Below are 26,194 nucleotides of genomic sequence, written 5' to 3'. Positions count from 1 at the left end.
GAAATAATGTTTTATCAGTTATCTAGGCATCCCTTAGCCTAACCAAGTTCACACATAAAGTTAACTATTACACAATTCAATCTCAAACAGACAAAACCCATCTTTAAAATTGACAAAAATTTCTCCCTAAGTGATATACCAAATATACAAGTATAGGAAAAGATGTTCAAAATCATTAGTCATTGGGGAAACACAAATCAAAACCATAATGAGATACCATTTCATATCCACTAGGATGATAAAAAAACAAACAAACAGAAAACAAATGGTGAGAATGAAGAGAAACTGGACCCCTGTATATTCTTGGTGGGAGTATAAAGTGGTTCAGCCACAATGGAAAATATTTGGCAGTTCCTCAAAAACTTAAACATAGAATTACCATATGACCCAGCAATTCTACTCCAAGTATATATCCAAAAGAATTGAAAATAGGTACTCAAACAAGTACGTGTACACACGTTCTTAGCAGCACTACTTACAAAAGTCAAAAGGTGGAAATAGCCCAAATGTCTAGCAACAGATGAGGTACTGCCCCAAAATAATGTTTGGGGTATGTATATAATAATGTGGTATGTATATACCACAAATTGTGGTATATACATACAATGGAATATTAGCTACCCATAGAAAGGGATGAAGCATTGCTTCATTCTGCATGCTACAACATGGATGAACTTCTAAAATATTACACTACAGTAAAAGAAGCCAAACACAAAAAGTCAGAAATATGACTTCATTTATACAAAATGTCCAGAAGAGGGATAAATCCATAGAGACAGAACACAGACTGGTGGCTGCAAGGGGAGGGGAGAGGGAGGAACGGGAGCAACTACTTCATGGGTATGGGTTTCCTGCAGGGTTATGAACGTGGTTTGGAACCAGACAGACACAGTGGTTATAAAACACTGTGAATGTACTAAATACCACTGAATTGTGTATGCAAACAGTTAATTTTATGTTATGTGAATTTCACCTCAATTTTAAGAAAAAGATGAATGGCTCATGGCATCATATTCTAAAAGGAAAAACTCAGAAGCAACTGTTTCTATATCCAACTGCTCCTTCCTGCCCTTCCAGGAAGCTTGCCCCCCATCCTACAGCCATCCAAACCTGCCATTTTAGCAATAAGTTATGTTCCCTTGTTCTCATTTTCTAGTCATTCCGTGTGTCAAGCCATCGAAAGTCCCCAATGAGAAAGCAGATCTTCCCGATCCAGGAATCAAACCAGGGTCTCCTGCATTGCAGGCGAATTCTTTACCAACTGAGCTATCAGGGAAGCCAAGAGAGAGCAGACTTCCTTATAAATAAGGCCCGTGTGTACCTACTCTGTTTCTCCTACAGTACAAATCAGGCATGGGTGGAGCAGGGCAAGGGGCTGAATGACATCTCTTGAAGCAGCAGTTTGGAGTTGTGCTATCTCTGAGAAAGGAGCTAGAAGCTGGGTGGCCAGGGAGACCAAAGACATAGGCATCACACAACAATATGAATTTGGTTTCTTTCCTTTGGGGTAGGGACGGGAGATCAAGAAGAATAGAGAAGTATTTAACAAACAATTTTGGAACAAAATCTAATTTCAGAAATAACAAAAATCTCTCAATAACAAGTGGGTTCTCAACTTTTCCAAAGCAACCATTCTAATACCAAAGTCTTTCAGAAAAGCAATAAAGATTTAACTCCCAAAGTCCAACCCTGAAGCCATCCCCTAGCTAACCACAAGCTGTTTTTATTGCCCTCAGGAGGCACTGGAGTCTTTGGGCTCAGCATTCAAGCTCAGCCCTATGCCAGCGTAGCAGGCATATCATCATCACTGAAGCCTGGAACTCAAGCCATGAGGAGTAACCTGCAAGAGTCATGGGCACATCTTCCCCAGGCTCCTCATGCTTTATATTTATAGTTATATTGACAATAAAAGCCACCAACAAATACTTCTTTTCTTAAGGGCCACTATGTGGCCTTTAATTACATTCTCACAACAGCCCTAAGGCTCATACAAAGCTTCCCTCGAGGCTCAGATGGTAAAAGCATCTGCTTGCAATGCGGGAGACCTGGGTTCGATCCCTGGGTTGGAAAGATCCCCTGGAGAAGAAAATGGCAACCCACTCCAGTACTCATGCCTGGGAAATCCCATAGACAGAGGAGCCTCATAGGCTACAGTCCATGGGGTCGCAAAGAGTCAGACACGACTAAGTGACTTCACTTTCAAGGCTCATACAGATTAATGTTTTGCCTGGGTCACAAGGCTAATAAACAATGGCAAAGCCAGATTTTAAACTCTGGTCTGCATGCTTCCAAAGTTCATGCCATTGCAGGACACAAAACTGGCCAGCATCACATATCCCACCCCAACTATTTCCTGGTTGTCCGTGAGAAAACGCTCTGGCCACTCAAAATAAATAAATGCTTTTCAGTTTAACATTAATCCTAGTAGCTCTGGGACAGAATCTCTCTTAGGCAGTAGCAACCCAGAGTACTGACACTAGCAAGAAGTACCTGAGATTACTATCTAGCCCACTCCACCATTCCCCAGGTCGCCAATCGAGCCTTCTAAAAACCTAAACAAAGATATTCTTCCTTGGATGGCCCTTGAAGGTAGAAGGAGAAATGCCAGGGAGAAACGTGGAAGGTCCAGAACACCAAGCCAGAAATCAGCAGACCAAAGACCTAGACTCAGTTCTGCCCCTAGTTAGTTATGTGACCTTTGGAAGTCATCTGCCTTCTTTGCATTTGTTTTTTCTGCTATAATCTAGAAATAACAAATTCCTTTCATCAAATTTCACAGGTTTGCTATTGATATGACAATCAAAAAAAAAAGTCTTAAATAAGAAAGTGCTTTGAAAAGTGTGAAGCACCAATTAATCTGAGGGGTCATTACAATATCATTATCACAAGCTAGCTGGAAAGAAGATTAATGTCCACGAAACAATTAGAAGGTGAAACAGTATAGTTAATCAGGCACCAAATGATATGGCACAGACTTAGAAGATTATAGTTTGGATAGGGCTAGTCTCTGGGATTAGTCAGAAAAGAATAGACAGGATTGAAGGGGGCTGGAGAACAAATGGTGGCAGCAAAAATCAAGAGCCAGGGAAAGAGGGGGGAACAAGCGAGAGAGCAACAGAGGTGGTTCAGACGCTGTGTGCTGGGAGGCCAGGGCGGCCACAATGGGCAGGGAAGGTAAGGCCAGACTGGAGAGAAGACAGCCAGGCCAAGATGCTGGGGCAGGATGTAGTCAGCAACCGGGGGAAATGGGGGACAGCAGAGCTGGATTTCATGGCAAACATTTACTGAGTGCTAATAATAAGATCTGGAGAAGGAAATGGCAACCCACTCCAGTATTCTTGCCTGAAGAATCCCATGGACAGAGGAGCCTGGTGGGCTACAGTCCACAGGGTCGCAAAGAGTTGGACACAACTGAGCGACTTAACTAACTAAATAATAAGATCAGTTAATAATATGATAGGCGCATCATAGATTATAAGGATGCAGAGATGGAATAAGACATGAACCTTGTTCTCGTGACTCTGTGTTTGAATACTACTCTTCTAGCTGCAGTGACATGGATATCAAAGAACAAGCGTTATAATCACAGAACTCTTAGTGGTAGGGAGGGGTTGTTTTGTTTTTTTCAGTCACGCCGCTTATGGGATCTTAGTTCCCTGATCAAGGACTGAACAAGGGCCCTTGACAACTAGAGCACAGAGTCCTAACCAATGGACCACCAGGGAATTCTCCATAATCACAGAATTTTGGATTCAAGTCCCTGTACCACTATTGCTAGATGAGTGATCTTCGTCAAGTAACCAAAGTTCTCTAATTCCCAGTTTCCTCATTTGTAACGCAGAAGTAATAATAATCTTTTATAGGCTGGTGGTGAGTGCTAAATATAAAGTACTTAAAAAAAGAAACTTGGTATGTGGCATCTTAACATACAACAAATGGTAACTATTACCATTATCATTCACCAGCTCTGTGACCTTGGGAAAGCTGCTGAAATTCTAGGGACTTTACCTGTAAACTTTACCAGGTTGTTGTAAAAATTAAAGGAAATAATGTTCTAAAGCACCTAGCATAAAGCAACAGCTCAGCAAAGTTCCTCTTCTTCCCTCCACCTCCTTCCTCGAGTTCACATGTGAGATCTCCCTTGTGGCAATGCTCAGGTCCCCAAAGAGGGTACTGAGGACACAGCCAGAGCACCTACAAACTCTTTTCTAGGAGGCAGGTCCACTTAGCCCCCAAACTAGCCTTAACTTACCCAGTGCCTGACTACCCCTGTCTGGAAACATGTTCTTCACCCACTTCTTGCCAAGTGGCTTCAAGTCAGTTGTCTGATGGCCAGACAATTCCTCCCTGCTTACTCATCTCCAAGAAATTAAACCAGAAGAGAAAGCTCTGAAGTCTAAATGTTGATAAAAGAAAAGGACTGTGATATGTTCAGTGTCACAGGCTAAAAGGGAGAGGTGCTGACCACCCTTGCTGAAGGGCAAATTGACCCCACTGGTCTTATGCACGTATGACAAGGGCAGGGAAACCTGCGGCAGCGTCCAACAGTTCCAGGAATGTCTCAGAACGAGGCCCTCAGCCTACCGGAGTCACTCAGGCATAAGGGAAAATTAGGTTTTTACTAGCAAAGGTCAACTCGTAAATACTTGATTAACTCATGCAAACACACTCTGCTCCAAGTTCTGTGAGAATTTATAACTGATCCGGAACAGAAGTCAAGCCGAGGGCACCTTTCAAAGGCTATAACTAACAATAACTGAGTGGGGGGGGCGGGGTATGGGGGTGTGTGTGTGTGTGTGTGTAGGTGGCTGGAGGGGGGTGAGCCTAATCCAAATCAGGTGAGTCCAGACTCTCCAGGGTAAACTACTCTTTCTGGAAATAGCCTCTGCACAAACCAGAAGTGCAAACGTTACCTTGCCTTGAAAGACAAGAGCCAGCCCTCCCACCAAGATCATGGGAAACACAGAAGCAAACATATTCATTCCAACACTCCTGCTCAATCCCAATAACTTCCATTTGTGGGGAAATAACACCAAAAACCCTAATTTCACACATTAGAAAGACATGGTCAGATCAAACCTGTGAGGTCATTAGCCAGGTTCCCCGAGCAGATCTGCTTTATCCTCGCTGCTTCCATTATACTTTGCAAACCAGGAAGGGAAATCAAAAGGAACTACCTTCCACTGAGCACTTATTAGGACTTGTACAAAAGTTTAAAACTTTTACTTAAAAAAAAGAAAACCCCCCCAAAAATCCTCTATGAGAGCTAATCCTAGTCCCATTTTATAAATGAGGAAACTCAGCATCAAAGAGATTAAGCAATTTGCTCAGGGAAGGGGCTGGTGAAGGGCACAGCCCACATATGAATCCAGTCTGTCTGATTCCAAAATTCAGCCTTTCTTTCCACAAATATTTATTGAGAGCCTACTATGTGCCAAGCACTACTCTTGAGTAAAAACATAGCAGGGTATAAAACAGACAAAAACTCCTGTTTTTATGGTGCTTTCATTCCTAAGCCAAGAATCCTCTGTATTTAGCATACCAGACATTTAATTTAGCATACCAGGGACAGGTCGGTATTTCTTTCTCCTCCACCAGGCAGGACTCAACAGACACAGAATGAAGGGATGAACGTGGCCATTTCCCTCACCTCACAGGAATTCCTCTTAGGTGCTGCCCAAACAGCATTCAATGACTTATTCATCAACTCAGCACCCTTCTTCCCGCCTATGTCACAGGTTTAAGCCATGTGCTGTGCTTAATCACTCAGTCATGCCCAACTCTTTGAGACCCCAGGGACTGTAGCCCACTAGGCTCCTCTGTCCATGGGGATTCTCCAGACAAGAATAATGGAGTGGGTTGCCATGCCCTCCTCCAGGGTATCTTCCTGACTCAGGGATCGAACCCAGGTCTCTCGCATTGCAGGCAGATTTCTTATCGTCTGAGCCACCAGAGAAGCCATATCTTAAACCAAAAGCTTTCTGGTAGCAAATTGGCTCCAGTCACCCACTGAGTACATGTCTTCCCAGGTGGCGCTAATGGTAAAGAATCTGCCCCCAATGCAGGAGACATAAGAGAAGCAAGTTCCATGCCTGGGTCGGGAAGATTCCCCTGGAGGAGGGAATGGCAACCCACTCCAGTATTCTCGCCCGGAGAATCCCATGGACAGAGGGGCCTGGTGGGCTACAGTCCATAGGGTTGCAAAGAATCAGACACTACTGAAATGACTAAGCACGCACCCAGGCACCCACTGAGTATGACTACAACAGTACTTGAGGGTTTACAAAACACTTTACAAACACTGTCTTATTTAATCCTCATAAAATTAAACAAGGTAGGTACTGCTTTCATTTAACAAGGAAACAGATACACAGCAAGTATTGACTAGTTACTTGTGTGCTTAGACACAAATGAGTAGCGGAACTAACCCTAATCCTAGAACAGTTCTCTCTAGTCCCAGAATGCATTCTTCTCCCCTTGGCCTAAGGACATCTCATATCTATTCTTAATACTGGAGCAATAAAATGGTGTCATGTCACTATCTACATCATTCTGTTTGATTATGCTATTTCAGATTTCCCATTGTATCTAAACAGAACAAACAAAGAACTCTGTGTTTCAGCCTATTTATTTTGGAATTTATTTTGATTATCATTAATATTTTATTACTTTTTCCTGTTAAAGCTGTTTATGCTTTGTCATGTTCTAATTGCCATTTATTCCTGAAAGAACAAACGTTTGATGTTACATGCTACATATATGCTACATGCACAGAAAAAGGCACAAAAGTACTTTTATAATGTGTTTCAAGTCAAGAGAAAGATAATTCAACTTATAAAAATGCCTTCACAGGCTTGCCTTCTTTAAGAAAGTCTTTATCCTATGAAATGAGGCAGACCAGTAGGCAAAGGCTGCAGAAACCATAAGACCCAAATACAGGGTTAATAACTTAGCCTGCTCTTTGCAAAACAAACCCAAGTATCTGCAGTCAGCAGGAATATTCCAGCAACCACAGCCAGGCCAAGGGCTCTGTCACACCACTGTACTCCAGGGAGCACTGCTCTAACTCTTATTAACCACAGGGAGACTATAAGAAAGAAACTGTAAAGCCAGATACCAAGGAAAGGGACCTGAGGTAAGAGATGCCTGCTCCTTGGGAACCCAAAAAGCATCTTGCCTAGAAGGCCCTACTATCTCCAGAATAACAGCACACTGGGGCAAACCAAGAAGAGAGAGACCTGACTTTATGTGGGAATGAGCCAAGACTATGCCCAAGCCTCCCCTTTACCAGTCTGTCAGAATGACTGAAATTCCAACACTACAACTTCCTTTGGGTTTTTTGGTGAACACATCCTGAGTACCATACCTTGCAGGAGTGGGAGCAGTCAAGTGAGAGAAGTATATCCATGCCTCACTGGGTATCAGCCAGAATAGAGTGAAGGGCAGAGTGCTCTGGAAAGAAAATAATTCTGGCTGTAGGAAATGGATAAGACTCTCCAGAGGCAAGAAATTTGCTCAGTTTAGAAAGATAGGAGGGACCTCCCTGGTAGTCTAGTGGTTAAGAATCTGCCTTGCAATGCTGGGGACATGGGTTTGATCCCTGGTTGGGAAACTGAGATCCCACAGCCACGGAGCAACTAAGCCTGGCCCCCACAACTAAGCCCCTGCGCCACAAGGAAAGATCCCACGTGACACAATGAAGCTCCATCACAGCCTAATTAGTTAATTAATTAATTTTTAAAAAGAAAGATAGGATATGAAATTGTTTGTGCTGCCTTAGGAAGGTAACTAGAGGCTTTGAGAGAGACATGGGTTTGAATTCTGCTTCAGCTGCTTACAAGCTGTAATGACAACCAAACAAATTATTTTCCTTTTATGAACATTTTCTCATCTATGAAATGGGCATTATGAAAAGATATGGCCATATCTCAAGAGACAGCTGTGTGAAACACCAGCCCTGACCTGGCACATGGCAGGACTTATCCATATCCCTTTTTCTGGTTAGAACAGGAATGCACGACAGGGAAGACTACCCCAGTGCAATGGGAATTACTTGTCAGCTAACAGAGCAAAGCCCGTTGGGAGCTAACAGAACAGTTGACCTGAAAGAGCACTTTGGAGGTCTGGAGAGTAGCAAATCCAGGCATACCTGGGTCCAGGTCTCAGCCTACATCTCTCTCCACCATGAAATGTGTGGTAGCCCATTCTGGACAAATATTATTACATCATCATGCCTTTCATTAGATGGAGACATGGAAACCCACTCCTCAGCTCCCCAGGAACAACAACCCCATGCTAACTTTTGGTACTCTAGGAGGCTGGAGCAGGACCTAGTGCAAGGAAAGTATTGAGTCCAGCTGCCAACATTTTAATTAGTCCAACCTGAAAAGTCTATAACCACAGGAGATTAAAAGGAGCCCCCAGGGAAAGCCTCTGACCTTCACTCAGTTCAGCCAATTAGATCTGCTCAAGTGCCCTAATTTTTATCACTGAATTCCTGGGGGAATCAGGCCTCACCTAGCTCTGACTTCTGGTTGAAAGTACAGGCACAAGCTCAGCTCAGGAAGAGAAGCCGGGTTGGGCTATAAGAGAGGCAGCAGCGTCAAATATGCCTGAGGCCCTGACACCTTTCTTGCATTAGTAAACTAAGAACTGCCCTCTTGAAGGCTCTATCCTCCACCCCAGATTCTCATTCAAGGGTACCCTCAATCCAGCAATGCTTGTATTTTAAAGGGGGATTCTCCAAAATGAAAATGACTTAAAGCTCACAAGAATCAAGCTGCATGGTACACAGGGGGCAAATGTAAAAACTGAGGCACAGAGGGATAAAGAGTCTTGTTCAAGTTAATGACAAGATGTTATACTCAAAAACCAATAGACATCACTTCCCCTAAGGCTCAGCCCTCTGCCTTACAACTGTACCAGGTGTGGCCATACTTTTCTGATCGTCATTAAGAGTTAAAAAGCAAGGTTATAAGGAAAAGCGAGAACCTAGGAGACATAAGGTAGTAAAAAGAGGGGGAAAACCAGAGAACTGTATACAAGATCAGATAATTCAGAAGAGGAAAACTAATAATAAATTACTCACATTTGTATAAGACACTTGTCACATTATCTCATAAAATCTGCATGCATTGACCTTGTGAGATCCCTTCTGTTACTCCCCCAAATACCAGGCATGGGGAAACTGAGGCCCAGAAAGATCAACAGTATCACAGCCCAAGCAAATTCCTAGTCTAGTGTTCTTTTTTAGTAAACTCGATTTTTCATAAAGAAAGTCATGAAGATTCAAGAGGACTAAACTAGAAAGAGGGGAGAAAATGAAAAAAAGGTTCAAGAAAAACAGTGGGGAAAAAATGCTGTAAGACAGAAGCTACAAAACAGTAAATAGGTATTTTATTAATCAGAAAACCTTGAGAGGGTGTGTGACAAAACATCAGACAAGATGGCCAGTTTCAGGCCTGCTCCTATGACAATGAGTGGACACAACCACAGACCAGACCTGCTACTTGATGATAGCCGAGCAGCCTCCTCCCCATCTCAAGAGGACTCAGGAACATGTATGCTAACCAAGAAGATGACCACCAGAGGACTCCAGGCACTAGCTTTGACCAACAGCTGCCCCCGTGCACCTCTGTCCCAAGCCAGGGCCACTGCTGCTGCTGCTGCTTACTGTAGTCTAACAGGAGTTTCCTCTCAAAACATGGCCTAAATTCAGCTAGCACTCTGCCCCTACAGACCTTGAAGGTTGGTAGAAGCTGAAGGCTGGTAGAAGAGCCTGGGGAAAGGGATAATAATCACCTTTTCTCAAGCCAAGAACACCAGGAAGGGTATAAATCACTTAATGTTCCTTCTGCAACTTCATTTCACACTAGAAAATTAGAGATGTGTGACTGTGGAAAACTTAGCATGTTCCCAGATCTGAAAGCCCCAAAGGAAGGTAAGTTAGTTGCCTAGGAAGCCTAAAATGAAAGACCTTCCACAAAAAACTGCAAGTTTAAAGTCTTCTCTTACTGGGCCAAAATACTCACTATACATATGGCTCCAAACCAAGTCAAAATCCTAGAATAACACCCTCACACAGCCCTTGAGGGTTTTGCAAAGTGCCTTATCTTCCATTGTCTCTATGAGGTAGGGATTAATACTCTCTTTACTGCAAATTTGGAAACTAAGGCTCAGAGAAAAAGCAACCTGGTCAAGGTCTCACAAATGGAAAATGGCAAAGCCTGGAGCTAAACCCAGGTTTTCTTATCTGCAAGAGTCTCTGATTTTCCTGCAGTAAAGGCCCAGCTTTGTTAGGAAGCTTAACAGGTAAAAGCAAGAGATCTGGATTCTCACACTTGGAATCCACCAAGTAGTTCCTGTGTGACTTTAGACAAACCCCTTGACCTCTGGGCATCAGAAAACTCATTCAAAAATGGAGTGAAGTAAAACAAGCACAAAGAGAAAAGAATTATTTGGTTCCTAGAGAACAGTGAAGTGTAGCCATTGCCTATCACTTCAAATGAAGTCAACCAGCCTCCTAGCCATCACACCCTAGCACTGGCCCTCCTTCAGACTGCCATTTTCTATTACTGGCACCACCAGGACCTCACTGCTGCTGCTGCTGCTAAGTCGCTTCAGTCATGTCCGACTCTGCACGACCCCATACGGCAGCCCACCAGGCTCCCCCGTCCCTGGGATTCTCCAGGCAAGAACACTGGAGTGAGTTGCCATTTCTTCTCCAATGCATGAAAGTGAAAAGTAAAAATGAAGTCGCTCACTCGTGTCCAATTCTTAGCGACCCCATGGACTGCAGTCCACCAGGCTCCTCCATCCATGGGATTTTCCAGGAAAGAGTACTGGAGTGGGGTGCCATCGCCTTCTCCCCACACTCAAAAAATGGTTTTGACTCTTTTCTTCCCTCCCTACACTTAAACTCTAAGTCCTATTGAGTGTGCCTCCACAATGCAGACCCTGATCCCTGCTCTTGAACAACTGCAAAGTCTCCTGTGCAGACTTCCTGCCTCCAGCCTCATCCCATCAATGCCTTGTGTGTAGTCCATGAGATTAATCTTCCTAAAGCAAAACTCATGTCATGTCTTTCCCCTACTCAACACCTGCAAGGACTACTTAATGCCTACAAAGTCAATCTGAACTCTTCAGCCTGACATTGAGGTTCTCCATTATCATTCCTGTCTTTTTTTTTTTTTTTTTTTTTTTTTTTTTTTGCCTCATTTTATAGTACTCTCCATCATAAGTGCTACTCTCCAGCCAACCTGGACTAGCTAATGTCCAAAGGCTCTTCACTTTGTCCCACTCCATGCCTTTATTCATGACACTTCCTCTGGGTGGAATGCTTCCCAGCCAGAGGAAACCTTCAATTTCTGCCTGGAGTACCTGAAGACCCGCGACTTCCTCTTCCATACAGCAACCCTGACCTCTCCAGGGGGAAGTGATCCCATTTTCCAATAGGACCATAGAACACTGAACCTAGATTGCCTTACATGATAAGCTATAAAATGGGAGACCCATTGTGAGGATTAAACAAAATCATGTATGTGAAAGTATTTAACCCAGTCCTGGTATAGAGTATGTGCTCAATAAAGAGGAGCTCTTATTAGGATAAAGAAAAACAATGGTACACATCTAACTTCCCTATTATACTCAATCCTTTTCCCAGGCAGGGTATAACACACATGTTAAACATTAACTGAAGAGGTGAAGAACGCTATATATATATATATATATACACACACATATATATATATACAGACCCTATCCCAAAGCTTATATCCACAAGAGCTCAGCCAGAATGCTACTTTTGGAGGCTAGAGGCTGAATGCACAGCACTCTGTAGCTATACTCTTCATCGATGTGAGGCTCCCATGCAGAATGTATAAGCGCATACACTTTCTCACTCCCTCTCCCATCTCCTACAAATTCTAATCCCAGTTTATTCCAGAATACTTAGGTGACAGAACAAACTAATGTCGCTAATGGTCTGACAAGCTGTATACTTTTTAATCCAAATGCACATCTCTACTAAAATTCATACAGGTGTCTCCTTCCCTCCTACAGTTATTAAACAAAAACAGAAACAGCACTGGCCTTTGGGTCAGATAAACCTAAAATTCAAATCCTGGCTTAGTCATCTTGGGATAATTACTTAAATTCTCAGTTTCCCCATCTACACAATGAGAAAAATGCCCACCTTTAAGGGCTGTTGCACAGATGTAAAGTACCTACCACAGTGCCTACTGCAGGTGCTCAATAAATGGTAGCTATCATCGCCATTCTTATCATTGAAGTTATTTGAGTTGTCTTAATTACACACTTATCTCTTTAGTGATATGCAATATGAGCTCTAGCGAACTTTGCCCTTGTCAGCGAAGGTTTCTTGAAATAAGACCTGAAGTCTGAGTACCCAGGTACACACACGGACACAAGCTGCTTTCTAACTTGTCTATGTGTTATACCTGAAGTGCACCCAGCTCCCCTGGTCCCTGCGTTCTAGACGCTGGCTCTGGAAACTTGGAAAACACTAGCACGTTTGTTTTAACATACAGAGTGGTGATGAGAGTTCTGAGAGCTTCGTGAGAGCCCTGAGATAACCCAGAGAGGCTAATCAGGAGCAGAGCTACTGAATCTCACTGGAGAAAATCAGAGGCATATGAGATTTGGAAGCCTGCCTGCCTGCCTCAGGCCTGCCAGCCAGTGAGATTTCTGGTCACTACCTCAGCCAGAACTCAATACAAGGCAGCCAGGAGCTCTGTAAACGTGGCTCATGGAGAAAGGGACAGGTCCGTCTGGGTTGGACCATGCTGACACCACAGCTGGCTCTCTTAGGCCTTTTCTCCTTTACCAACTCTCCCTAGAGGCCCCTTCCCAGTGTCTTGAAGGAAAGCTGGTGTGATGTCTGCTCAGGCTGGAGTTCTCTGAGGCCCAGGGTGTTCTCAGAATCAGGGACAACATTTAAAACACCAGTGATCTTCACCGGACTATCCTACCTCCTTACTGCACAACAAGCCCAGTATGAAAGAAGGCTCCCTTCTCCATCCCACAGGACAGGCTAAGGAGAGTAGTTCTGTTCATTCAGCCGCCTCATGCTTGCTCTGTGGTAAACCCACAGGGTCCATGGAACCGATGACAGAGAGCAGCAGGGCCCAAGGAAGCCCTGCCCCAGGTCTCATATCAGGCCTCCAGGAGCTCAGCCCTGCTCCACCCCTATGACAGCCACTGTCTCAGGGCAGCCAGTGACGCGGCAAATGGAAACTGCCAGCCAGAGTCAAGGGCAGACCCACCCCCCTGAGTTGTCAGTGTGACTGATAACTATCTCCAAGTGCAGCTTCAGTAGGCATTCAATAAATAGGGATGAAGTACCAGGCAGTATAAAAACACTGAATGACTACAGAACTTCTCAGAAAGCCCCCATGTGAACTCTACCCCTTACCTCAAAGCACTCTTGTCAAAGTTTTTCCTAGGAACTGATATCAATTTACTTGGCACTCTCCCTCCATGACTATTAGGTCCCAAGATCAACTCATCATTATTCATCCATTTATTCAACAGATATCTACTGGGCACATACCCTCTGATCCATGCTATGATAGATACTAAGGATGGGTGCTATGGTTAAAAAAAAACAGACATGGCTCTTACCCTCAGGAGAGAAAAATATGCAAAAAACAAACAAACAAAAAAGGCTTTAAAAGCTATACAACCACTTCATACAAATTTTAATCCCATTTTCAAGGGAGGAGACTGAAGTTTGGGTTGTGATGTCAGTAAGGACTCAAGTCATGCCCAGTGCTCTTGATTCCACATCAGGCTATCTCTTGTTTTAAGTGGCATAAGCAGGGTGAGAAGTGCACAGTGTTGTAGACAGCAAGTGCTACTGGAGTCCAGAGATGAGAGGGAACTTGTGACTAGCATTAATGGCAGAGAACACTTCACAGGGGACTGAGAGGTTAGGGAGGAGACGGGAGGACATTCAGGGAGGCAGTAAAATGATATCTGTAAATAAAGGCAAAAGAGAAGCAGGATAAGGTGCGTTCTGCAGATCAGGACAAAGGAAAAAGCCTCGCTAGGCCAAAATGTAAAAGGAACAGAAGACGACGAAGTGGGCAAAGCGGTCTGGGCCCAGAAGGAAAATACCACCCCTAGAGGGATTTTTGGAGAAGGCAATGGCACCCCACTCCAGTACTCTTGCCTGGAAAATCCCATGGACGGTGGAGCCTGGTAGGCTGCAGTCCGTGGGGTCGCAAACAGTTGGACACGACTGAGCAACTTCACTTTCACTTTTCACTTTCTGGCATTGGAGAAGGAAATGGCTACCCACTCCAGTGTTCTTGCCTGGAGAATCCCAGGGACAGGGGAGCCTGGTGGGCTGCCGTCTGTGGGGTCGCACAGAGTCGGACACGACTGAAGCGCCTTAGCAGCAGTAGGGGGATTTTAGAGCCTGCACCATCTCCAGTCCAAACTCCCCAGCAGAAAGCAAAAGTACAGTGCTGTTGACTCATTTCAGGTTTTTCCTTGCAGGCCTCTCATTGACATAAATCTGCTGCACTCTGATCAACACGACAGGACCACAGCCATCCCTATTCAAGTCTCACCTGCCTTAGCAAGTTGTGCCAAAAGAGGCACGGCTTTTGACAAATTCTCAGTGCTCAGAAAGCACTCCCTTGGCACTTTTCAGGTGATCACGAGCAACCCCACAGGGCTTTAGATACATTTACCCTGCCTGTGGAGGCCCCAAATCTATATATAATGCAACAGGCTGAGCCAAACAATGGTGACAATCTTAGTATAGCACTCTGACCCACCTCCTTCAGGAAGTCTGCTCTGTACATCCCAACAAACAGCTCTCTCCTTGCTTGGAACTGAGATTGCCAGTGGAGTGTAGAATGCAGATATTAGTCACCATATGCCACAGATATTACTGAGCTTCTTTTTCTATGCCTCACATAAAAGCTCCCTAGCCGGGCAGGGAAGCTCCTCAGAAGCAGTGCTGACTTGACATACCCCCAATTCTGCCCAGTGCAATTTCTGTGAACACTATACAGTATTGTCAACTGCTTTCTGCTCCTCCTCTATATGGGTCGCAGACCTCCTAACAACCCAAACCAGCTGCATTAGGGTAAAGAGGCTCCACCACAGAGTGGGAACAGCATGTGAATGATAATCAGACAAAATCAGATTACAGACCCAACTGAGACCTTGGGCAAATCTCTTCCTGTCATATGTCAATTGAGGAGTTTAGGAGCAATGGTACTTAAAAGCCCTGCCAACTCTGACATACTAGGATGTGCAGTCCTGGCTCCCAACACCAACAACGCAAAAGGTCAGAGTAAGTTTTCCAGCTGTCAATGTGTAACTCCCAGTTCAATGGCACTAATATGTCTAGCTCTCCAAAGCCAAATTGGGGCAGTGAAAGCTCCAAGGTCAGTGTCTATACAATGAGCTCCAGAACTGAACGTACCAAACAAGGAGTTGGGAGACATGACTAGAACCTAGAATAAAAATCTAGTTTAGAATTGGGTTTAAAACAAGGGAGGAATACAGAGAGAAGGGCCATGTCAACTCTACATGTCAAAGCATTGAAGTCATACATGAACCAAACAGACGTACCACCAAAGGGAGTATAGAAAGACTCCACAAGACTCTAAGGAGCAGGCAAAGGAAGTCAGAGAAAACTTCAGAGGACTCAGCACCCAGAAGCCACTATTCCCAAGATCATGGCCCTAGAATGATGTCACAGGCATCCTCTATGACGGCCCCCAGGGATCCCTACTCTCTTGGTATTCATGCTATTCTAGGATCCCTTGGGAGCAGAAGGGACCATTTACGCTTAAGTGAGGGCTTCTTTTAGCAAGGGACTTCCCTGGTGGCTCAGGTAAAGTGTCTGCCTACAATGTGGGAGACCTGGGTTTGATCCCTGGGTTGGGAAGATCCTCTGGAGAAGGAAATGGCAACCCACTCCAGTACTCTTGCCTGGAAAATCCTGTGGACAGAGGAGCCTGGTAGGCTACAATCCATGGGGTCACAAAGAGTCCGACATGACTGACTAAACTTTCACTTTCACCTTGAGTTCATGCTGGACTTACTGACTTGCTTCTAACATACAGGATATGGCAGAAGTTGTAGCACATTAATTGCAAGATTAGGTGATGAAAAGACTACAGCTTCCACAGTGGGCACTCCCTCTTACATCACTTGTCCTAGGGAAAGCTAACTATCACGTCATGAGGCAGCCCAGTGCCAAGGCCCATGTGGCAAGGACCCAAGGCCTATCAACAACATAAATAAGCTTGAAAGCAAATACTTGCCCTCCAATGAGCCTTCAGCCCTTGCCCAACAACTTGACCACAGCCTCATGAGAGACCTTGAGCCAGAGGCACCCAGCTAAGCAGCACCCAGATTCCCAACCCACAGAAACTGAATATAATAAATGTTGACTATTTTAAGCCTCTACATTTGGGGATACTTTATTATGCATCAACACAGGTAGGGACTAGGCCAATCTCAGCCATTTCAAGTCTGCAGGTGGGGCTAGGGAAGTGGTTACAGCCAGTAAAAGGAAGGGGGTATAGGCCGGAAATAAACTGAAATACTAGCACCCAGACATTATCAACAGCATTCCTGTGGCCCAGAGTAAGCCTTGAGTTAACGGTCTAATTTGTTCACACCCAGAGTCCATATAAGTCTAGAGGGTACACCTGAAGTAAAATATGAACTGCAGCAGGTTCAGAGAAATAACTTTCATTAGAAAGGTGCCACCAAAAAGGGCTGAAGCTCCAAAACTCTGGCCACCTAATGCAAAGAGCTGACTCATTGGAAAAGACCCTGATGCTAGAAAAGACAAAAGAAGAAGGGGGCAGCAGAGGATGGGATGGTTAGATAGCATCAATGCGCATGAATCTGAGCAAACTCTGGGAGATACTGAAGGACAGGGAAGCCTGAAGTGCTGCGGTCCATGGGGTCACAAAGAGTCGGATATGACTTAAGTGACTGAACAACAACCATAAAACACTCAGGTTCTGACTAAGGCTTTTCAGGCTCATAAACCTGAGGTGCTGCTGCTGCTAAGTCACTTCAGTCGTGTCCGACTCTGTGTGACCCCACAGATGGCAGCCCACCAGGCTCCCCCGTCCCTGGGATTTTCCAGGCAAGAGTACTGGAGGGGGTTGCCATTGCCTTCTCCAAACCTGAGGTGAGAGGACCCAACTATCCCTAATTGTGCAGTACTTTAGAGTTTATAAAGCCCTTTCATCACATGTTATCTCAATTGATCCTCGCTACAAATCTATTCCTTAAGGTTTTTGCCCTTTCTACAAATGAAAAAACTAAGGCTGAGACAGGTGAAGTGACTTACCTTCTACAAGCCCCACAGAGCTGGAATTCTGAAGCTCCCCTAGATCCAGATATTTATGTCTGTTGACTATGGCCGATTTAGATCCTTCTGACAACCAAAGTTAATCATCTCATCTAGGCTTCTACCCAGGCCCACCCACTCAATTCCCACCTTTCTCCTCCCCATTACACACAAGCCTCTCTGGAATTAGACAGTTTCCAGCTACTTTTAACTGCATTCTCTTGGTAAGGGCTGCAACAATAAAAGTCTGGTTTCTTTAAAATCCTAGACAAACTTCTTCCAAGTGAAGTGAGGCTGTCGCACTCAAACTGATCTGAATGACTTCTTTAACAAAAGCAAAAAATGAGAAATTCTTTTTGTTCATTTGTTTTGCCTCATTGCACAGCTTGAGGGATCTTAGCTCCCCGACCAGAGATCAGAACTAGGGACTGAACCCAGACCCCGCTAATGAAAGTGCCGAGTCCTAACCATTGAACCATCAGGGAATTCCCAAAAAGTGAGAAATCCTAAAGCAGTGAACTTTCTAAAGAAGTAAAGTTTATTTCTTCGACTTTATCTAACCCTTTCAAAGGAAAATTTTTTTCAATTTCTAAGCGAGTGCCTAGTAACCTACAGGAGAAACAGAACCAGACAATAAATCCCCTCCAATTCAGTTTTACAACCTCTACAATATGTAAAGTTTACCACATGCCTAGCCTTTCGCTAGCAGAGAAGGCAATGGCACCCCACTCCAGTACTCTTACCTGGAAAATCCCATGGACGGAGGAGCCTGGTGGGCTGCAGTCCATGGGGTCGCTAACAGTTGGACACAACTGAATTGACTTAGCAGCAGCAGCAGCAGCCTTTTGCTAGAAGTTTTTTGTACTAACCCTTGAGGAGTTTATATCAAGGAGGCCAGGCACATACACAGAACACTCCAACAGGGCAGCATGATTGATAAGATTATAGACTCCACCATCCTCCAAAGCAGCACTTTGTGGTAGGTGACTAGACTGTTCAAACCCCTTTGTTAACACAGCTATGGCCAGACCAGGGCTTCCCTGGTGGCTCAGATGATAAAGAATCTGCCTGCAATGCAGGAGACCTGGGTTCAATCCCCTGGAGGAGGGCATGGCAACCCACTCTAGAATTCTTGCCTGAAGAATCCCCATGGACAGAGGAGCCTGACAGGCAATAGTCCATGGGGTCACAAAGAGTCAAACACGACTGAGCGACTAAGCACAGCATGGCCAGATCATTGAGGTTAAGCTCTGCAAGCCAGACTGGTTAAGGATACACTGACAGATATAGTATTTTGATAAAAACAACAAGGCTGGATACACTGATCCCCAGAGTTAGGGTTCTGAGCCTGCCACTTTTTAGCTATGTGACCAACAACACAATTTTCTCAGCTATAAATCCTTCACCTTTAAAATAGGCTTAATGGGAATTCCCTGGTGGTCCAGTGGTAGGACTCCATGCTTCCACTGCAGGGAGCATGGGTTCAATTCCTGGTCAGGGAACTAAGATCCTGCCTTCTGTGTGGTACAGCCAAAAAAAAAAAAAAAACCGGCATAATAATAAAAACAGCTCTGCCTACTTCCAAAGTTAAGGATAACATAAAACAATACATTGAAAATGGAAAACAGATCTGAGCTTCGATGAAAATACTGAGTGCTCTGGGTGAGCAACACCTCCAAGATTGAGGAAAAGCCCAGAATGGGTACCAAGATATATGAAAAGCTTTGAAAGGAAGAGAGAAAAGTGCAATCCTTTCAAACAGGCCCTGATTCCAGCTTTTCTAACGAATTTTAATAGAGGTTTTAGGTTGGACCCAATAAAAACAGAGATAGACAAAGTACAACCCCTCCTCCCTTCTTCCACAAAGAGCTTATACTTGCAAAAGAGCAAACATCTGTACAATGTGCCATGTGTTACATTAGAACTTTATATGTAGTATCCAGGGGTAATAAAGAAAGCTCTGTATTATTATTAGTTGACTTCTTAAACTGTGTTGTAGCACATGGGTATTCAATGCATTAATCTTTATATTTAGTTGTATATCTTCATAGATTGTAATTTTTTTTTAATTAGCAGTAACAAAAAAAAGAAAGCTCTGTTGAGACCCAGTTTGGTATCGTTCTCTCTCCCAAAAAGTGTGACAGCCAGAGCTACAGGGTCTCCTGGAGAATCATTCCTCACAAAGGGTAGTATACCACATGGGTAGTATGCCCATGCAGTCACTCAGGACTGTATCTCAAAGCCACACAGCAGGAAATGAAGGGCCCCTTGGGGCTCAAAGCCAAGTTCTTTGGAGACCTAGGAAACCCTCCCTGTAAGACCTCATGCCCTCCTTGTCAGAGAACAGGAGTTCTTAGCATGAAGGCTCCACATTCCTAAGGGGCTCGTGAGAAGAATTCAGGAGGGCTTGTGAATTTGAATGGGAAAGAAATTATATCTTATTTTCAGTATTATCTTACTGAAAGTTAGCATTTCCTTCAATTATATATTAAAACCAACCACAATATTATTAGCACCACCTACGATTTTGTCACCAAGAGAAGTTACAGACATTCCCATGCCACATTACATTGGTGAAGACATCTCCAAATATTATACACGATCATCATTACTTCAAAATTATAGTAGTTATCAGACCTGCCACAGATCACCCATGACTGCAATCTTCCTGTCTACTGGCCTCCATGTGAGGTAGTTGGCCAACTATGAAGCAACCTGCCCAGTTATTGTTCAGCCGCCAAAGAGACCCCGTGGGCTCACACTGGTGCTCCAGACCTTTACAATACCTCCTTTCCTCCAGCAATCCCCAAGTCAGGCTACTTCCCACCCGGTTCTCTTTTGCCTCCGCCCAACCCCTCCTTCCCAGAGAAGGCAATGGCAACCCACTCCAGTACTCTTGCCTGGAAAATCCCATGGATGGAGGAGCCCGGCAGGCTGCAGTCCATGGGATCGCGAAGTCGGGCACAACTGAGCAACTTCACTTTCACTTTTCACTTTCATTCACTGGAGAAGGAAGTGGCAACCCACTCCAGTGTTCTTGCCTGGAGAATCCCAGAGACGGGGGAGCCTGGTGGGCTGCCATCTACGGGGTCGCACAGAGTCGGACACGACTGAAGCGACTTAGCAGCAGCAGCAGCAACCCCTCCTTCCAGGAAGCCCTCCCCAGCCACCTTAGCCTAGCTCAGCCCACGCAGAGCTCTTTTAATCCTTAGCCTACACTGTCTTCCCTGCTTGCTTCATTAAACTTGTGCATTATGTTGTATTTAATATTCTCTAAATATATATCCCCACCCCCACTCCCAAACTGGACTTCTTTGTAGCCCTAGGTTCCTTCCAATTGGACTTGTGGTTTGAATAACTGATTAAGCCTGGGTCCCTGACTCAAAGGTCTTTGTCTAGTCCTACTAATAACCCACTGTGGAATTTCTGTGTGATGCCCCTCTGGACATCAGTTTCCTCACATGTAACAAATAAGTTGAACTAACTGATGTTTCCACCTCTAAACTTTTGAGTTAAGCAACCACTTTTTATCTCCCCAAGATCTGAGAAAAATTATGGAGGAAACTGAGAAGCCTCCCCCAGCTCTCTCAGGCAGGGTTAGTCACTTGCTCCTCTGGGCTTCCCACAGCCTTCTGTATGTATATATCATACCTCTACTATAGCCTTTATCACAAAGTTTTGAAAGAGTGTATAACCCAGTGGCTGAGGTGGAGGTGGGGAGAAGAGTCAGACTGCCAGGGTTCAAATTCTGGCTCTATTCCCTACTATCTGCACCACCTTGGACAAGTTACTTGACCTCTTTATGATTTCATTTCCTTACTTATAAAACAGAGATAATACCAAGCACACAGAATGGTTTTAAGAATTAAAAGAAATAAAATGCTTGGAATAGTGCCTGCCACACAGTAAGCACTAAAAAATGTCAGTTGCTATGACTGTTGATGTTAGTGATGTTATTAATGTCTTACCAGGCACTAGGTTCCTACTTTAGCTAGCTCTCTTTCCTCTTCTCATTCTCTGCCACAGCACTCCATGTTTTCTTCCACAGTACCTACCACTAGATACTACATTTATTTATTTATTTATTTTCTATCTCCCCACTAGACTGTAAACTCCATGAGGCCAGAGAACATGTCCGTTTTGTTCATCCCAACACCGGAACGTCCCTGGTGGTCCAGTGGCTAAGACTCCCAATGCAAGGGACCGGGGTTCCACTCCTGGTCAGGGAACTAGATCCTCCATGCCACAACTAAGAGTTTGCATACTGCAACTAAGAGCTCGAATACAGCACCTAAAGATGGCACATGCCCCAACAAAGATCAAAGATCCCGCCGCATGCCGCAACTAGGACCTGGCACAGTCAGATAAATAAACAAGCAAACAAACAAATATTTAAACAAATAAACTCCCAACACCAAACACAGAGCCTGGCCCAGAGCAGACACTCAAATATTTGCTGAATAAAGAGCACATGAACTGGCACTGTCCAATGTTTGCTAAATAAATTAACCTAGTTAAGGATGACTGTCAAAGCTGAGGTGTGGGTGCAGATGATGTCCTAGCTGTCCTAGGATTAGAGTGACCCTCTGCCCATCCCCCAGTATTAGTCTCAGCCAAGCCCCACCCACCTGCTCTTGGCCCCAATCCAGTTCCGGGAGCTACCCTCAGCTAAAATTAGCATAGCCACCAAGATGGCCAGGCCATTTATAGCCTTGGAGGCAGCAGCAGCTAGCTGGGTGGGCAGGCAGGACTCTGGCCTCCCACTCCATTAGCAGTTGGTTGAGAAGCCAACCTGCACTCCGTAGACTGCCTAGATGCCTTTCCTCCAAGGCCCTGTTCTAGCTCTGCTGAGTCAAACCACAGTTCCTGAGTAGAGGCCCTCAACCAACACTGGCAGTCACAACCCCAGACTCAGGTAGGACCCCTCACACACATTCTGCAGGAAACATTTTGAGTTTCTAGAGACAACGGGTCCAGAGACTAAGCGAGGTTCTAAGCATCAATTTCAGGCCAGTTTCACAAGTGCCAGCCCCAGAGCAGCACCACCATCAAGCACAGATCTTTACTGAAAAAGTAATTTAGCACAGCTGGGTATATAGGCACCAAAGAGTCAGAGGTGACGGGAATGGCCTCTCTACAGTTCAGTAAGTTCTAGCAGAGCACTACCTTCCCTAGAGAGCCAGACCTATATGATAGGCATCTACATCCAACAAGACAAAAAATGCAATTTTCTGGCCCCTGCAGAAGACCCTCCAGAGGAGAAAAATACAGCCTTTTTATTGGCTTTCATTAGGGCCCACTAACTCACCAGGAGAAAACTAACATTGTCTTGCCCTTGCTTAGTGCTCCTTTAACAGGGCAGGGCCTACGAAGTTGGAAGAAGGCTAGGTCTTAAGAATAAGAAAACTGAGCATAGAACCCAGTTTCTTCAACAACAAAAATGGGGATAATACCACCTGCCCCACATTCTAATTGAGCCTTTGCAAGACTTGCGGGGAAAAATAGCTGTGTGTTTGTAACATACAAACTTTAGAAAACATACAAATTGGCTAGATATGTTGAATATGACTTAGAAAAGTGGCTGTTGTAAGGCTAAGCAAAACTCCTGTGTTCTGAGGATACAGAGGGAATCGAAAAGCTATGTAAAAAGCTCCTCACCAAATCCAGTCCATGAGCCCAGACCACCTCTCTGCAAAAACGAGTTCCTATCTGAGTCAGAGACAAAGTCCCAGACAGGCGCAAAGGGACAACCTACCAGAACAACAGTGCTGGGGCCTCCAGTTTACCACCAACCATAGCCATTCCCAGCACCTGGGTCTCTAAGATTTCCTGCCTGGGATTCAACATTATTGTGACAACAGAAAGTAATTTCTGAACTGAGAGGAAAAAAAAAAAAAGAGAGAGAGAAGCTTTAGTATAATCAACATAACCAAGCCTCTAAAATACATTGTGTGGAGGGCTGTCTCCATAAGCTTCATTCAGGGGGTGGTTATGAGAGATGAGGAATGCCTCTTACCTATGGCATACACAAACACACAAATCTTCCTGATAGCTAGCTAGTGCCTAAATTCAAAACTTCATCCCTTTTAGCACATGTTTAAAATACACAAATGGTTCCTTGCTGACCAAAAAAAAAATATATATATATATATTCATTTTACATCAGGCACTCATATTTTAGGGTGAAAAAGGAACATATTATTAGTTACAAACAGGAATGTCACTGGGACAGCAGAAATGCTCCTCAAGTCTTCTTCACAGTTTGACCCACATCGGCCTACTAGTTTCCCCCTTCATAGCCCAATGAGAACCAAGCTTTCAGTTAGTTTCAGGGGCCAAGGAGACAATGTGTGGAGAAACAGGATTAATATGCAAGGAGGTCCTATCTTCAAAGCTACATCCTAGGTGCCATACTTATATATAAGGCAACTTCCGGCCTCACTTGTAAGTCAACCCTTGAGGTACCTATAATCACATCCAGCCCAGTCAAGGAACTTAAAGGGGGATTACCTAAGAAAGGGTCTACCACCAAAGTCAGCCCCAGAATCCATCCATGAAACTTCCTGGCCACCATGACACTTCCTTTTCCTCCTTGTATCAATGGGTGTTCACTCAGGTGACCCCTCCCTTGAGCTTGCCCACCCGTAGGAAGAACCCAGCTATAAATTCTCCTTACTCTGCAGCCCACTGCTTTGGGCAGATCCCAGTGACAGGGTGAGAGACATGAGGGTAAAAAACTGGATTCCTTCTAAGCTTTGTGTAAAACAACTGAATTTTAAAGGTGCTTTTTTTTTTTTTCTCTCTCTGCAACAGAGCACCAGGGCTCCTACTTTTTTGACAAGGCTCCATGAGTACACAGGAAAAAGCAGGAGAGATCAAAAATATCGTAGAACTCCTACCATCATCAGTCAGAAGAAACAGAGTAAGTCAACAAGTGGTCCCAGGAATTATATCATGCCTATGTCAAGAAAAGTCCATTTAACTCCCTAGTGGTAAACAGCATTCCATCTAAGGAACTGCTTTGATATTTCAGATGGGCACAGCTAGGAGACAGCAGATTACCTAAGGGCAGGGAGGAAATAGGGTTCCCACGCTCACTGGAATAGCAAGGCACACCTCAACACTAACTTACAGAGTAATAAAGCTGGCTCAGTCCTGACTTTCCCTGCCCAGTCCAAGTAGCCTCAACCTCCCCTGTGCTGCCAAGTGCTGAAACTGGCCAAGAGCAATAGACTTATCATCTGCCCAGGCCATTATTCCAGGCAAGTAATCCTGAGACAGGGTCTTGACTTGCTGATCTGAAAGGCCAAGGTGTGCCAGAAGCAAACCGCCTTTCTCTGCCAACAAAAGACATCCTGAGGAGGGATGAAGAAAGTTGTTCAAGAGACAAAGACATCAGCAGTAGCTCCTGAACGGAAAGAACTCCCTGGACTCCTAAGAACTGGCAGTGCCATGATTGGGTGCTCCATCAATCACAAGTGTAGAAACCGACTGTTCAAACTTCCCCACTTGGGCAACTCAGTTCTTGCCCGTGGCAAGGCCTTACCTGCTGCAGTGGACTCCTCAGAATTGGCCCCCGAGCCGGTCGCCTTCTCGCTGTGGCTTTGGCTGAGGCTCTGGCCGTGATGCAGGAGGAGCCCCCAAACGAGCCACAGGGCAAGACGAGCGCACACATCCATGACTCCAGGTCTCAGTCAACATGCGCCTGATGGAGACACCTCAGGGTCTCAGAGGCAAAGTTGGGAGCCCGGTCTTGGAACCCCAGGCAAGATGCCCTCGAGGTGCCGCAGCTGTCCAGCCACCCGCGAGTCTGCCTCCTCCGACAGCCAAAGGTCAAGTGCTCCAAGTTTGGGAGCGGGAGGAAGGCCGGCGTCTCCGGCCCAACTGTGGGTCCGCTGGAGCTGCGACGGCCTGAGTGCCCTGTCAGCTCGAGCCGCTTCCGGAGAGTTTGGACAAGGCGGCCGCGGAGCCGCTGTCCGCTCCGCAGCCGGCTACACCCTTTGGGGAGGGGGTGAGCGGGCGGGACCTCTCGCGGTGGGGGAGGGAGAGAAAGGAGGAGAAGGGGGCACCTGGCTTCGCCCCGCCGGGGATCCTCGAGCAGCGCAGGTTCGGGGAGGGCGTGCGACTCCGAGGCCCCCGCGGGCGCGGGCGGCTCGGGGATCCCAGGCCTCCAAGGCCGAGGTCAGCGATCCCGCCCAGTCCCGTGCCCCGGCCGGCGGTGCCCAGGTTCAGCAGGCGGACGCGCACGGGCCAGGCCCGGGATAGAGGCTCGCGGGCGTGCGGGCGGGAGGCGCGGGGCGGGCCCGGGGCGGGCGGGGGCGTGCTCTCCCGCAGGCCCGCCCAGCGCCGCCCGGCCCCCAGCGAAGCCCGGGCCCGCCCCAGCGCTGGGTTTATCCCGGAATAACCTGTTGTAGGCAGCCACCCGGCGCCCGCAGACCCCGGAGGGCTCTCCCGGTCCGCGCTAGTCTCCGCTAGGATCCCTCTCCCCAGCCAAGTGTCGGGTCCCAAGCCTCCCTTTCGCCCACTAGTCTCTCCCGTGCTAACCGCCCGCAAACGGACGGGCTGGCGGGCGCTGACACGCAAGTCGCTCAGGTAACCCAGGCCTGCGGCGGCGGCGGCGATGATGACACTGGCCCGGATCTCCGGGCCTCGGTGCCGACCCACTCGCCTCAGCTCTAGAGCCGGGCAGGGCAGAGGGCCTGGACACTACGACTGCCGCCCGGTACTGCCAGAGGAGACAACGACCCGGCCCGGTTCAGCCGGGGGCGCGTTCCCAGCCCCCTACTCCCGGCCGGCATCCCAGGCTCCGCCCCTCTCGCCGCGCCCCGCAGCCAATCGGCT

General features: G+C 45.9%; 1 protein-coding gene across 4 annotated transcripts in view; it reads right to left on the bottom strand.

The window, feature by feature from the left end:
- Nucleotides 1-25,648, bottom strand: part of STIM1 (stromal interaction molecule 1) — a 196,244-nt gene extending 170,596 nt beyond the window's left edge. For 2 of the 4 annotated variants that reach the window (XM_018059438.1, XM_005689854.3), the window contains exon 1: nucleotides 24,900-25,648. In XM_018059438.1, coding sequence (XP_017914927.1) covers nucleotides 24,900-25,032 — 133 coding nt within the window. In that variant the 5' untranslated portion in view covers nucleotides 25,033-25,648. The remainder of the gene's footprint in view (nucleotides 1-24,899) is intronic. The other 2 variants (XM_018059440.1, XM_018059439.1) reach the window with 1 other exon arrangement.

Source organism: Capra hircus, chromosome 15 (genome assembly GCF_001704415.2).
Source record: "Capra hircus breed San Clemente chromosome 15, ASM170441v1, whole genome shotgun sequence".
In the NCBI taxonomy this organism is placed as follows: Eukaryota; Metazoa; Chordata; class Mammalia; order Artiodactyla; family Bovidae; genus Capra; species Capra hircus.
The sequence above is the reverse complement of the archived record's forward strand: the minus strand, read 5'-3'. Positions and strand labels throughout refer to the sequence as shown.